This window comes from Pseudophryne corroboree, chromosome 6, assembly GCF_028390025.1.
Source record: "Pseudophryne corroboree isolate aPseCor3 chromosome 6, aPseCor3.hap2, whole genome shotgun sequence".
NCBI classification, from domain to species: Eukaryota; Metazoa; Chordata; class Amphibia; order Anura; family Myobatrachidae; genus Pseudophryne; species Pseudophryne corroboree.
In genome coordinates, this window is record NC_086449.1 from 560265322 (window position 1) to 560279552 (window position 14231).

At 45.1% G+C, this 14231-nt stretch overlaps 1 protein-coding gene across 3 annotated transcripts in view; it reads right to left on the bottom strand.

The window, feature by feature from the left end:
- Positions 1–14231, bottom strand: part of CFAP54 (cilia and flagella associated protein 54) — a 736502-nt gene that overhangs the window by 484617 nt on the left and 237654 nt on the right. For all 3 annotated transcript variants that reach the window (XM_063927747.1, XM_063927746.1, XM_063927748.1), the window contains exon 30: positions 405–494. In XM_063927747.1, coding sequence (XP_063783817.1) covers positions 405–494 — 90 coding nt within the window. The remainder of the gene's footprint in view (positions 1–404; positions 495–14231) is intronic.

A 14231-nucleotide genomic window follows, 5' to 3' on the forward strand; every position in this document is an offset into this window, starting at 1 on the left:
TTTTACCCATTTAGCATGTAGGTCTTATTTTTGTCCTTGTAGGATTTAAAATGGCAAAAATATTAAATGCAAATCAAGGCATGTTTTGCATTTAATATTATTGCTGTTCAAAAATCTGCAGGCAAAACTTCAAACAATTAGCAGTTTGAAAAGCCGACATTAAGCAAATACATCCATGAGAGTCTGCAGAGTGCAAAAGCAGTATATAGTATATATGCTAAACAAAAAGGGTTACATTTATATCAGCTATCCAGCCATAAATTACCCCTAGTGATTTTCCACTTTCCTAATAAGTTGGAAGGAACATTGTTCCGTGCATAAACAATACTTGTGTGTAATATACTGTACATATGTGCCTGAAGCAGTCACAACTTAATAAATGCTGTAGTTTATGAAATACCTACTTTCTTTAAACGCTGCATTTAGAGACCAACAAGAAACAACAGCGTGTAAGAGTATGGGGTCCTCTTGTCCAGTGAGCTCTGCCCCAGGTACTGTAAAAGAAACTATCTTAGTAACAAACACTTAAAATAACTTTACGCTAGTGAATGAGAGTTATTTTGACACTGAGCTATAAATTTAAAGTTTCTTTGCTGCTTAGAATTCTGTTCCAGCATGTGAGCCCAGCAAGTGGTAAATTTACATTGTGCTTCATCAGCTTGTTTTTTTTTTTTTTTTTTTACTTGCAAGAATCACTTAATTGTTTGTTTGTTTTTTCAGAATTAGTACAAGAAAAAAATGTAACCAAGTTTTTAGGCACTGCAAAAGAGAGATCCTATGAGATCCTTAGCTATTATCTTAGGATCTTTGTGACCTCAAAGTGAATTCTATCCTTTGCAGACCATGAGTCACTTGACTGTATGACCACTGGTATACTGTGAGTAAAGTTACTACCTTTTCATTTTAATTGCTGGACAGGGAGTGTGACCAAAACCGCAGTTAGGTTATAACCATTCTATTTGTCAGATTTAAGGCCATTTTTTCCCATCACTCTAATTAAGTTCCCCCATGCTCCTTGATGTGCCTCAGAGACCCCTTAAGCCATAAATATGTCTCAGAGCCCACTACTGCTCTTTCATGCCAGCCCTGTGCCCTCTCGTGTCCCCTTATATACCTGCATCTCTCCGGCTCCAACCCACTTGCATCCCACCAGCTCCTGCACCCCTGAGTTTCTCCAACTCACCTGTGTCCCTCCAGCTCCCCATGCATCTCTCCAGCCCGCCTGCATCCCATCGACTCCAGCCCACCTGCATCTCTCTGGCCCCAGCCCCCCGTGTCTCTCCAGCCCACCTGCATCTCCTGGCTCTAACCTGCCTGCATTCCCTCCTTATAGGTTGCAATACCTATCTATGTGATCAGGTCCTGTCCCATGCAGGTCACATCCAGCCACCTCCACACTGTCAGTGTCTCCCCTCCACACCATCCACAACACTGTCTGTGGCAGCCACACCTGCAGTGTCTCTGAGAAAGTGAGTTGACTAATCACTCTATCAGGATTGGTCTGGTCTGGAAGAGGGAGAGCTGACAACAGTGGCCAGAGTCTCTGGCGAATTTCCAGACTGTCTGAAGTAATCCCAGATGGCTGGTTACCCTAACTATGAGGCTAATTCTGAGTTGGAAGCAAAGAAAAAGGAAAACCAAGCAACCTTAGATTTTGGCAAATCATGCTGCATTGCAGGTTGGGCAAATTTAAATGTTAACATAATGCAATTGAAATAACTCAGAGAATTTTTAAACATACATTTAGATCAGATCACATATATAGGGACAAATAAAGGTCTATTCTAGTTTCTCCTGCAACAGGGTCCGGTATGTAATACCAACGGTCGGGATCCCGTCGGTCCAGAGACTGCGGGTTTGATGTCCTCGCTACACTTCAGACCCGGTGGTGAGTGATTATATTCCCCCTCCAGTGGCGGCAAGGACCACCGCCTGAATGGGAACTAGGAGATGTGGTTGGGATTCCGACAGCTGGTAAATTGACTGCATCCCCTGGAATAGACCATTAAGTGCAATTCATGTTTTACACAGCATAAGGAGTCGGCTGATCCTAGCTACACTGGTAAATGACTATCCCTATACTTGCTGCATGTTTCCCAGATTGCTCCTGATTTTTTAATAAAATGTACCTCCCCATACATTCAATATATCTTAATTGCAAGTTGCAAAAATATATACCATGGTATAATTGTCTATCTTTTGTCATTTTGCTACGTCAAGAACTTAATGTTGTATGACTGTGCCACTTCTATACAGGTAAGAACATTGCTTGAAGTGTTAGCATGGAAAGGATTGTGGGGACACTAATTACTTTACTGGAACTGTACAAAATTGGGTTATTCCTTGCTTTATAAGGGTCACTTTTAGACATGCAAAAAACAAAAACATCTTGTACTATAGAACAAAATATTTACATGAGTTTTAAGGGGAATAGATTGGGTATTTATATAGCAAGAATAATTTCATATAGAATTTACCATTTGAAAAACAAAATAATGTATATACCTCATGTACTGGCATTGGATTACTTATATCTTAATGCAATAATAAGTAGTTTAATAATTGTTTTGTCATTTATACAAAACAGATAACTACTCTATATGAATAACTATTTAACCTGTAAAATGGAAAATGCAGACTTGTCTGATTTGCGAAGAGGATAGACTGTTGGTGCATGTCTACCTGAGGCATCTCCTGACAAAAATGGTGACTCATCCGGAAGAAATGTGTCCAACGTTATGACAGCCTTTATAAATGATGGGGAAAATTATGGTTGAAAAACTAAGATACCTGAAAAAGACTGTCATTGAAAGCAGTGTGTCAAAAAATCATAAAAGTACTGCATGTCAGATAACTGTAGCTCTCAATATTCCTCTGGAAGATACTGTTCAAAGAACTTCAAAAAGTCTAAATCTACAGTAGAGTTTGTATTGCCAACCCACTCATCACGGACCATAATGCTAGAAAGCAATAAATGCGGGTGTAATGACCACAGGAACTGGCTATCCAATGACTGGACACATGATATATGGTCAGATGACTCACCCTTTCCACTTTTTCCAGTACTGGGAATAACGTTTTCATAATACCTAAAGAACCTATAATCCAGAGTGCCTAGTATTAACAGTTGACAACAATATCATTATAAGGGCTGCCGAGACATATAACAAGCATGGCCATATCTGGGAGGTGTAGTCCTGCCCATTCTGTAAAAATTAAAACAATATGTGCACTGCTGAAAAATGTTGGCATGCACCATGATGGCATTTTTCCTCCTCCAAAACTGGCTAAAGCCCATGATGGCACCTCAGAAAAGCCCTGGCCTGGGCAATTAGTGCCCCTGCCCATCATGACCTACTTCCATACCGCAGGTAAAAAAAAATAAAAGAAAGCGGTGCTTAAACAACCCTATGTGCTCCTCGATAATCATCTGGTATAGTTCCGCCAGTGAGAGAGATAAATGCAGGCTCCAAAGAGTGGTAAGGTCAGCTGAGAAGATCATCGGAGCGGACCTTCCCCCTGTCCATGATCTGTATCTGTCCAGAGCCAAAAAACGGGCAACTAGCATAGTTAAGGACCCGCTTCACCCTAGTCATGGCATGCTCAACCTGCTGCCATCTGTCAGACGATACAGGGCCATCCCCACCAGATCCAACAGAAGCCTCAAAAGCTTCTTTCCTCAAGCAGTCCACCTGCTGAACTCCTGACCATCCGACCCCCTGGTAGACCGCACAGTCGCTCTACTCTATTTCTCTGCATGTAATGATGATCACTCTGTTCCCTATGGTTCCTTTATCTGAAGACTGCACATGTCCCCCCTTTCTGTTTACTTGTTCCCAATGTGTCTGCTGCACTGTAAACCGAAAACAAATTCCTAGTATACGCAAGTATACCTGGCCAATAAAGCTGATTCTGATTCTGATGAAGCTTGATAGAAAAAAAATCTGGATGCTAAAGATAGATATACCTTCCACTGCTTCACCAACCTATACTTATCCTGCCGCACTTTCAAGCAGTTCCTTTTCTCCGTCACTCTGCAGTGGAAGCCATTAGTGCAGAGGAAGGGTTTATGGGTGGATCAGGCTTGAATCTGTCCCAAGTCAGACTTGCTCCCACTGCAGGCCCCGAAGAATTAAGTATCTATAATATCATACAGCTCGTGTCTGAGATGACAGAGATTGACATAAAAGGCAAAGATGAGAGAGTGGGAGAAGTGAGGAGTAGGGGGACAGAGATGAGAGGCAGAGGGGGGCAGGGATGAAAGACATGTGCAGGACAGATATGAAAGACATAGTGTTTTTTTCTCTTCTTCAAATACAGGGTGTGGCAAAAATAAACCTCCTGTACTTTGCTCAGCTATTGGTTTTGTAGCTAGTGAAGTGGGGCAGGTCATAGTAGAGTCTTCTAATAGCACATGCCTTACCATTTTCAGTCAAAATGGTGCTGTTCTGGACTAAAAATCATATTGTTATGGGTTGCAAATTTCAGAGCCACAGGTTCGGCATTAAAATGAAAACCACCTCCCAGACCATGGAGCATTCATATGCCAGAAGATATCAATGCTGTGAAACAGTCCATTGTGCATTCTCCCAAATGTTCAGCCCGTAAAAATGCTTGTGCTTTGGGGTGGTCTAATCGAACTGTCAGGAGAATTTTACACGCCAATCAAAGTTCCATCCATAAAAAATGACTTTTGTTCAGGAACTTAATGAACACGACTGGGAGAACCGAATGGCATGTTGTGAGGATATCCTTCAAAATGTTTTGCAAACACAGTTCTGCTCGCAAGTGACAAATCTCCCTTTCCTATGTCTGGTTACGTTAACAAGCAGAATTTTTGTTACTGGGAGGAAAACAATAATCAGCTTCATAAAAGACCTCTAAACAGCCAATGTGTTACTGTTTGGTGTGCTGTTGCAGATTTTGGCGTTTATGGACCATACTTTTTCGAGGAGGAAGGCCAAACAGTTACAGTACTACCCATTGGTAAATGGAGATGTTACAAAAACTCGGAACTTAAAAATCTGGATGTGTGGTTTTTCAACAGGACTGGGAGACTGAGTTTTGCAGGAACTGTTTCCAGGGCACTTGATCCCATTACGTGGTGAAGTTTGGTGGTCTTTATGTTCACCAGATCTCGTTCTATGTGACTTTTTCTTTGGGGCCATCTGAAAGCTGAGGTCTGCAAACATCGACTAAAAACCATTAATGAAGTGAAAGCTGGTATACACCAAGAAATTGCAGCAATAACGCCGGAAATGACCCGCCAAGATGCAAAACATCTGAAATTTACTACAAATGTGTATCGCAAATGAAGGACGATATCATATTCAAAACAATTGAAAATAAACTGTTTACTGTTCACTTTTAGATTATGTACTACATTTTTAAATAGCATTTATGATGCCTTTTTTGTTAACCTTTAAAATATGGGAGTTTTTTTTCTCCGCACTCTGAAGTAGCTTCACTTGAGGCTTCAAAAGCACTTATAGGAAGGACTCTTTTGTACTTCTACAATCAGGCATAATCCCAGCTGGAACCTTAGTCCTGCACATGGTCAAATAAAGTGCTTACAAGGCGGCAAGAAGTATGCATACACTTATGTAATACACTTATGTGTATTGTGATGACATGGGGTAATTAGCTAAGCAGATGTGTGAATTTGTGCAGTGTTTAGATACTTAAAAAGGATCCAACACAGCTGTTCAGGTAAATGAACAGAATGGTGCTTTACTTTCAGCATAAATGGAACAACACAAATGAACAGAGAATAACATTCAGGGCACTGACTCACTTCTTCGCCCTTGACTATCCTTGGGCAGCTAATCTGCAGACAAAGTCTATTAAATGAAAAGACTCAGTCCTTTCTCTCACAGGTACCATGTACAATCTCAGTCCTGCTTCCTGCAGCCATAACACAGGCTCTGGATTATTCACACGTCTGGCTTCTTCCCAACAAAGTGTAGCTCAGTTCTAGAGTTTCATGGCCTGCTCTGTCTTCTACCAGTTTAGGCTCAGGTGCCCCTTGCCCTCAATGGCTCAATACCACAATGATCTCTGTCTGGCTTTATCTTAACAGGGCAGTTTACACAGGCCACAGCCTGTCCTAACTGCAGACTCTTCCAGTCTAACTCTCCACTGCAGCCATTAGCTGTTCTTCCATGTGTAGGTGGACCCCTACACCAACAGTCTGAATATGTGTGTCAGTAATGTGATTTACCTTCATACTGTCATATATCCCCCTCCTCATCTGAAACCCATGGGTTGAGCGAATTGTCATGGTGAAGTCCCTCTTTAACCTTCTTATCCGGGCCTTTCACCACATTTCCACTCATCACCCAGACTTGTCCATCATCTGCTGGTCTCACGTTACAATTTCTGTGGTTTCCTTTTCTTCAAATTTTTTCCCTAACTTTAGGGAACCACTTGAACTCTCTGCTTGAAACATTTTAACTTTCAGCCTTGAATCACAGTATTGGCTACTGGCATACTATACTGGTAACTCACCTTCCAAAGAGTCACTATCATCCTGGTTGCATTAAGGCAATGATTCACCTACAGGAGTAGTACTCTTTAGACTAGGGGTGGGCAACATGCGGCCCGCGACCCGATTCTGCCTGGCCCGCTGTCCCATACCACTGTGCAATGACAAGCGGCCCGGCTGAGCCGCTTGTCATTGCGCTACGAAGCTCCGAGATGCGGCGCCGCTGAGGAAATATCCGGTCTGCTGACCGGGATTTCCTCTGTGACATCAGGCGCTGGGCGGCATAGGGGGCGGAGCCACGGCAGGAGCGTGCAGAGGGCAGAGGGTAGCAGCAGCGGCTCTGCGCAGCGCAGCGGGCAGCGGATCTGGCAGAAGGCGGTGGATAATCTGGGCAGCAGATCTGCCACTGTGAAAAAAATGCATCTAAGGTAAAGCTGCTATATGGGTGGGGGGGTGGGGGTAGGGGAGGGAGAGGAGGAGGGAGGAGAGGAGGGGGGTAGAGACTGCTGTATAGGTTCAGGGGAAGGGGGGTAGAGACTGCTGTATAGGTTCAGGGGAGAAGGTGAAGGGGGGTAGTGACTGCTATATGGGTTCAGGGGTGGGGGAAGGGGGGGTAGAGACTGCTATATGGGTTTAAGGGAGAGGGGAGGTTTGAGACTGCTATGTGGGTTCAGGGAAGCGGGTGGGGGGAGCTAGTAGCCAGCTGTGAATACGATTGATAACAGCATTACACAGGATGCTGTTTGTTTGTTTGTTTGTTTTCAGCAGTTTTTTATTTTTATTTTTTTATAACTGGATGTGTTTTTTAGACATTTGTATTTTGCCTGTAAAAAACTACATATGCGGTGTAATGTATATTGTGGTGTGTGTGTTTTTATAGATATATATATATATATAACTATGGGCCTAATTCAGACCTGATCGCTAGGGTGTGATTTTTGCACTGCTACGATCAGGTAGTCGCCACCTACAGGGGGAGGGGGTAATCGCTGTGCAGGGGAGCGATCGCATGTGCAGGAGAGCTGCAGAAACAGAAGTTTGTGCAGTCTCTGCTCAGCCCAGGACTTACTCTTCCAGTGCGATGATCGGGGCCGGAGCTGACGTCAGAAACCCTCCCTCCAAACGCCTGGTCCCTCCTGCATTTTTCCGTGCACTCCTCTAAACCGGTCAGTTGCCACCCACAAACGGCCTCTTCCTGTCAATCACCTTGCGATCACCTGTGCGATCGCTTTTTTCGCACCATCCCATCACTGCCTGACGCTCCCCATTGCGGCGGATTGATGTGCCTGCGCACTGCAATGCATGCGCAGTTCAGACCCGATCACCCGCTGTGCGAAAATACACAGCAGCGACCGGGTCTGAATTGAGCCCTATAACGGGTCTCATTTTGCAGCAACTGCTGACTAAGGGGCTGATTCAGACCTGATCACTGTGCTGCAAATTTTGCTGTCCTGCGTTCGGGTAGTCGCCGCCCCCAGGAGGAGTGTAAATTCACCCGTGCAAGTGTACGATCGTATGTGTATGCAGAGCTGCAAAAATCTACTTTGTGCAGTCTCTGCGCAGCCCAGGACTTACTCCTACAAATATTTGTCATTCATATTAGTCCCCGCCCTTGTGTGTGGCCCTCGAATATTCACTGGAAGTGTTAAGCGGCCCCCCAGCTGAAATAATTGCCCACCCTTTAGACTGTCAATATTAACTCTCTGTGAGGTTCTGCTTTCCACTGCAAAACAGTGTCATTGGGTCACATTCATATCACTCTTATTAGATGGTAATAACAGAGCCTCATTCTTTGATACCATCAATATCTCTGCAGACTTCTGTACATGCTGTACCTTTGCCTCACAAGGTCACACGATCACCATCTGTATATGTTAGTTGTTTATCACCAACATTAGACACAGCTTTATTACCTTGAACTGTAGCCCTTTGGGAGGACTTTACTCTTTCAGCTATAACTAGAGGTTGAATGTCACTGCAAAGTACCTTGTGCACTTTTTAGGGACAGCCTTTTTAGGGAGTTTCCCAGTAGGGATTGCTAGCAAGCGATTTTTGCACTGCTGCGATCAGATAGTCACCGCCTACAGGGGGAGTGTATTTTAGCTGTGCAAGTGTGCAAATGAATGTGTAGCAGAGCTGTACAAACAGATTTTGTGCAGTCTCTGCACAGCCCAGGACTTACTCAGCCGCTGCGATCACATCAGCCTGTCCAGGACCGGAATTGACGTCAGGAACCCTCCCTGCAAACGCATGGACACGCCTGCGTTTTTCCAGACACTCCCTGAAAACGGTCAGTTGCCACCCACAGACGCCTTCTTCCTGTCAATCTCCTTGTGATCCAACGTGCGACGCGCCTGCACATTGTGGTGCATATGCATGCGCAGTTTGGACCTGATGGAAAACGCACAGCAGCGATCAGGTCTGAATTACCCTCCATTATCCTTCTGGAACATCTCACTTTTTCTAAGCAGGTCACTGTTTATCTGCTGTTCATTATACATGTTACTTTGCTTCGGTAGCAAATCACTCTTCATCCAGCCTCAGGATCAATCAAAAGTCAGTTGGGAGTCTGTTTTTTCCTATCTAATAGACAGGAAAAAACAGACACCCAACCGACTTTTCAAACATTTGAATTCCACCCTTTGGCTACAATGACCATCATATAACAAGTTTCTTTGGGGGGAATTCAAATGTTTGAAAAGTCAGTTGGGTGTCTGTTTTTCCTATCTAATAGGAAAAAACAGACACCCAACCGACCTTTCAAACATTTGAATTCCTCCCTTTATCTTTAATTGCAACAGAAAAGTACAAACCATAAAATACCACACCTTGAATTGATTAGCAGATCATAGGCTTGAGCATTCAGTAGAATAAACACAAATTTTCCTTTAATTTTTCCAAGGTTGCAAAATAATTTAAACACTTTTGTTTTTGTTAGCAGATATCCTCAACCTTTGTGATTTCATACACTTCTCTTCACAGACACAATGGGGTAAATTTACTAAGGTGGGAGTTTTCTAGAACTGGTGATGTTGCCCATAGCAAACAATCAGATTCTATCTATTATGTTCTAGAAGCTGCTAGATAAATGTTAAGTAGAATATGATTGGTTGCTATGGGCAACATTACCAGTTCTAAAAAACTTGCACCTTAGTAAATTTACCCCAATATGTTCATCAGCAGTTGCAATTTCCCACATTTGCATACCATTTTTTTCAGATAGCAGACAATTCTACCACAAGTTTGTAATGCTAGCCATACATCAGACCAACTTTTCTCCAACACTACAAACGTCCAACCATCCAACTTATCTGTCCAACTAAAACAGTGCTCCACACATCTAACCAACTTTTTATCAGTGCTCCACACATCTAACCAACTTGTCATCAGACCAACCAACCTGACAACCTCTGTCCAACTTGTGATGTCACCGAAGTAGGCGGATAGTGCCTGCCTACAGTACTTTAGTGGGGTTTTTTTACTCAAAACATGCACCCTCACATCTCGCTCTCCATCACTTCTCTCTCGCATCCTCACATCTCGCTCTCCATCACTTTTCTCTCGCTCTCTCACACCCCCACATATCTTAAGTGTATGAGGGACAATAGTTGACCACCTAAGTGGTCTCCGTGGATTGTCTGACAGGCTGGAGCCCACTATGTTACTGGAGTGGTGCGTGTGTGCTGCACGGCTCCATATGTGCCCTGCGACTGGAGCTTGCAGTGTTGTGAGGTGGTCCCTGGCTCCTGTAGCTGGAGCGGGAAGGAGGCGATGAGTGGCAGATCCCTGCGGCGTTGAAGGCAGTGGTTCTTGCAGCCTATGAGGGATGGAGCCTGACGGCACTGAAGTGGCTGGTCCCTCCTGTAGTTGGAGGTGGTCCCTGTGATGTTGAAGGCAGCGGCGAGATGGAACCTGACGGTGATGAGGTGGCAAGCCCCTGCCGCCGGCGTGGGACAAAGGATGGCGGCCAGTGCGGGAAGGATGCTGGCGGCGATGAAGGTGGCCTGTACCTGCAGCCGGCGCGGGACAGAAGCTTAGCGGCTGGTGCCGGAAGGATGCTGGTGACGGTGAGGTGGACGGTACCTGCGACCGGCGTGGGACAGAGGCTGGCGGCTGGCGCGGGAAAGGGGCTGGTGGCTGGTGCGGGACGGATGCTGGTGGCGGTGAGGTGGACCTGTTCCAGTGGTCAAAAAGCCTCCTCTGTTCCTATCCAACAAACAGGGCTGGCTTAAGGCTGGTGGGGTCCCAGGGGCAATTAAGTTGTGGGGGCCCCCACCAGTAAATGTGTTGGCAAACCCTGTTCACCACCTGTGCGCCCCACCTGCATCTCAGACAGTCCCCCTGCAGCATGCACACATCCCAGCAGCACACACACACACACACACACACACACACCTGCAGCACAAACACACACGACCCTGCAGCAGCAGACCACCCTCCCCCCCCCCCCCCCCTGCACTACCTGCTGTGCGCTGCAGCATGGCCAGGGACAGAGCACTGCAGCAGATGCGGCCAGCTCAGGGTAAGTGTCTCGCGGGCTGTTACTTCTTTATCCCGCGACACTGACTGTAGATGAACCGCTGCCCCTGGTTCTCCGCCCGCCGATGCTGCACCTGCTAATCCTCCCGCTCCGTTACTGGGTGACAGGGGCAGCCTGCACCCGCTGGCCATGGCTATCCGCCAGCCGCCGCTGCCCCTGAAATTCCACCCACCTCCCGCTCCGCTGGCCGCTGACAGAGGTCTCCGTGTGACAGGGGCAGCCTGGCAACAGTGAAGTACTGCCGCCGCTGCCCCTGGTTCTCCGCTGCTTCAGGGGTTACAATACAGGGGCAGCGCGGCAGCAGTGATGGACTGCTGTAGCTGCCCCTGAACCTCCTCCCGGCTCCTGCCGCTGCTGCGGGGGATTATGAGCTGACAGGGCAGCTCAGCCGGCAGTGATGGGGAAGAAGTAGGCGGACACTGCTGGCCAGTGTCCACCTACTTATCGTTCAGTTGGGGGGGAAAGTTCCCCCTACACCTGAACGATTAGTTGGGAAAATCAAACAGGTTTGATTTTCCCAACTAGTTGGACAGACCGTTTCTGGTTGGTTGGAAAGAAATCGTCCTGATGTATGGCCAGCTTAACACTTCTTTCTTTTCCTCTCCAAAGACAAAAGTGTACAATATAACACTTATGCTTCTGGCAAACATTGCATCTCACATATGCAGACATCAGTTCACAAAAAGCTTTGTCTCCACCCACCACTTTGATGAGCAATCCACAATGCAGGTGCAGTAAGTGTCCAATTTTCCATTACGCGGTTGTAATCCTCATTTTCTACATAGAATCTTTTCAAGCAGATTCTCCACCATAATGTGATGACATGGGGTAATTAGCTCAGCAGTGGGGTAAATTTGAGCAGTGTCTAGGTCAGAGGTTCCCAAACGCGGTCCTCAAGGCACCCCAACGGTCCTGGTTTTAAATGTATCCATGCTTGGCCACAGGTGACTTAATTAGCACCTTAGTCAATTTGATTTAATCATTTCTGCTGAGCCATGGATATACCTAAAACCTGGACTGTTGGGGTGCCATGAGGACCGCGTTTGGGAACCTCTGGTCTAGGTGCTCAAACAAGATCCAACACAGCATTTTATGTAAATTAATGGTATGGTGCTTTACTTTCAGCATAAATGGAACACCACAAGTGAGCAGAAAATAACAAATGCCTAGTCCCCATTCAGGGCACTGACTCTCTACTTCGCCCTTGACTAACCACGAGCAGCTAATCTGCAAACAAAGTCTCTTAAATGAAAAGTCTCAAGTTCCCCATACACTAGGACGATAATGCCAGATTTCATCTGATTTCGGGCATTCAGGCCGGATGAAATCGGGCATTTTGGAGGTGTTTCCGATCCGATGCGCGTTCCCATGAGCATCGGATCGGATCCTCCAGATTGAATGTGCTGCACATTCAATCATGTCCGATCCCGCAGGCATGGCTGGGATCGCCCAAGATATATCGTATGCAAAAGGACAGCATACGATGTATCTTGGGCGATCCTGCCCCCCGGGAGGCTGCCGGGGTGATCGCCAGCGCCCTGTCAGACGGACATGTTGCATAAGTCTATGGGGCCCTTTAGTCCTGTCTCTCACAGGTACCATGCACAGTTTCAGTCCTATTTCCTGCAGGCATAACACAGGATCCAGCCTACTCACACTCAGGGCTCCCTGCCTAGCTTCTTCTCAATAAAGTGTAGCTCAGTCTAAGAGTTTCATGGCCTTCTCTTCTCTTGTACAGGTTTAGGCTCAGGCCTCATAGCCCCCAATAGCTCTGTCTGGCTTTGTCTCAACAGGGCAGCTTACACAGGCCACAGCCTGTGCTGATTGCAGTGTCTTCCAGTCGGGTGGTCTTCAGTATGCCGACTGTTGGGATCCCGGCGCACAGTATACCGGTGCCGGAAATCCCGATAGCCAACATACCGACACTTTTTCTCCCTCGTGGGGGTCCACGACCCCCCTGGAGGGAGAATAAAATAGCCGTGCCCGCAGCGTGGCGAGCGCAGCGAGCCCGCAAGGGGCTCATTTGCGCTCGCCACGCTATCGGTATGCTGGTGGTCAGGTTCCCGGCGCCGGTATGCTGGTCGCCGGGAGCCCGGCCACCGGCATACCATACTACACCCTTCCAGTCTGACTCTCCACTGCTGGGTGTTCTTACACCTGCCTTATCTTCCCTGTGTGGGTGGACATGTGTCAGTAATGCAATATATCTTATACTGCCACAGTATACACAGTATGGTAGTGAAATAGCAAAAATCTAGCTCCCTGCAACCAAGTTGTAAGTGATAAAGCACAACTAGAGCCAATTCGCCAAATTGCTAGTGTGACTTTCTCTTCTAATAAAGAAATCAGACAATTCTAAAAGCTTCAAAAACCTTCTCTCAGCAGTGTCATTTGCTAATACCCACAACACATATAATGTTTGAGGTGGTGCACTCTTGTCATAAACATTTGCATTGTATTTTTATTCAATATCTTCATTTAAATAATACATAAAATAGTTTTACAGTATAAACACCTCATTAGGCAACATAATCTAAACTCTAAATTGCCTGATTTTGGTTTTAAAATACAAAAGTCTTGGCTTATGTCCGCAGCACAAGATTTATATGCATTTTATTAAAAGAAAAATATTGAGGTTATTTTCAGTCTCATGTCATTAAAATCTAAATCTATCCTAATTTTTTTTTATAATTTAATGACTAGACTGTAAACTGACTTAATTAATTTATCATATGCTTCAGCAACCAACTTGCATAATTAGCTGATTAAGATGCATATCTCATTGATTTAGTTATACACTTGTTAAATTAATTGCCACAAGTTTGGCTAATTACATTTAGAAGAGTCCCCATAGCTTGATATTGTCCTTTGTTAAAGATGTATAGAATACTAAGGGAAATATAATAAGGTATTGCTTGATACAATATATTAAAGAAGTGTTTATAATAAATGTGTTTTTTATTACAACAGTTATTTAGTTCAGAATGCCGTTTAGTCAACAAATCATACAAGTATGATCATTAAATCGAGTGGCATTTCCATTTCATTTTGTATTAATGTGTATGGCAACTTAGCAAGTATTATTAGTATACATACAGTATGAATACGTGTTGAAAAATTACAGAGTTGTGTGTTTGGTTATAATATTTAGAAATGATGATGATGATGATGATGATGATGATGATGATGATGATTATAAAAAGTCAC